We start from the raw sequence: 1,446 nt of genomic DNA on the forward strand, positions 1-1,446 counted from the left end.
TTGTTTAGCTGCGATACTCCAATAATTTCTACATGATTTGCGGATTCATGATATATATATATATATATATATATATATATATATATATATATATATATATATATATATATATATATATATATATATATAGTTTTGACAACAGGGCCACTTAAAATCAAGGATAATGATAATGGTGATGGTGGTAGTTATGATGGTGATAATGATGATCGTGGTAGTGATGATGGTGATGGTGATATCGGTGATAGTGATGGTATGGTGGTAGTGATGATGATGGCGAAAAGTGATGATCGTGTGGTGGTAGTGACGATGATGGTGATAAGTGATAATGATGATCGTGGTAGGGATGATGGTGATGTTGATAGTGGTGATGGTGATAGTCGCATAGTGTAATACTAGTAGTGGTGATGGTCATAGTGATGATGGTGATAACAATGATTGTGATAACAATGATGGTGATAATGGTGATGGTGATAACCATAATGGTGATGGTGATAACCATAACGGTGATGATGATGTTAATGATGATGGTGATAGTGATGATGTGTGATGGTAATGATCGTGATAGTGATGATGGTGATAGTCACAGTGTAATACTAGTGGTGGTGATGGTCATAGTGATGATGGTAGTTGTGATGATGGTGCTAACAATGATGGGGATAATGGTGATGGTGATAATGGTGATGGTGAAAACGATTATGGTGATAATAATGGTGGTGATGATGGTGGTGGTAATGATGATGGTGATAGTGATGAAGGTGATAATGATGAAGGTGATACGATGATGGTGATAATGACGATGGTGATAATAATGATGCGAATATCCTGATGATAGCAGCTTCGTCATAAAAGATTAATCGAGAACATTATATTGAATATTTTCTTTTAATTATTAAAACGTTCACCTTAACAGCAAGTGACTCCGGACAGAGAGAGAGAGAGAGAGAGAGAGAGAGAGAGAGAGAGAGAGAGAGAGAGAGAGAGAGAGAGAGAGAGAGTGTTCCAGATCGATAGAATTGGGGAAGGTCACAGGAAGGGATTTACAAAACAGAGAAACGATGATGAAGTAGAAGAGGGAGAAGAAGAAGAAAGAGAAGAAGAAGGAAAATAGGGAGAAGGAAAAGGTGAATAAAAGGATGAAGATGATGTAGGAGAGGAAGAAGAAAAAAGTAAAAGGAGAAGAAGTACACTCACACATTATATATATATATATATATATATATATATATATATATATATATATATATATATATATATATATATATATATATATATATATATACATACGTGTGTATACATATATATATATATATATATATATATATATATATATATATATATATATATATATATATATATATATATATATATAAAGTAATCGAGGAGAGCACACTTTTGCCTTTACTTAATAAGGTTACTATTTCAAAATCAAACCACTTCTCTAGACCC

General features: G+C 32.6%; 1 protein-coding gene across 1 annotated transcript in view; it reads left to right on the forward strand.

Moving 5' to 3' along the window:
• Positions 1-826, forward strand: part of LOC137635808 (aspartate and glycine-rich protein-like) — a 1,377-nt gene extending 551 nt beyond the window's left edge. The window contains exons 2-3 of the mRNA XM_068368242.1: positions 186-386; positions 598-826. Of these exons, the coding sequence (XP_068224343.1) occupies positions 186-386; positions 598-826 (430 nt within the window). The remainder of the gene's footprint in view (positions 1-185; positions 387-597) is intronic.
• The last annotated feature ends 620 nt before the right edge of the window (positions 827-1,446 follow it).

The sequence above is a fragment of the Palaemon carinicauda genome, unplaced genomic scaffold (assembly GCF_036898095.1).
Source record: "Palaemon carinicauda isolate YSFRI2023 unplaced genomic scaffold, ASM3689809v2 scaffold1780, whole genome shotgun sequence".
Classification (NCBI taxonomy): domain Eukaryota; kingdom Metazoa; phylum Arthropoda; class Malacostraca; order Decapoda; family Palaemonidae; genus Palaemon; species Palaemon carinicauda.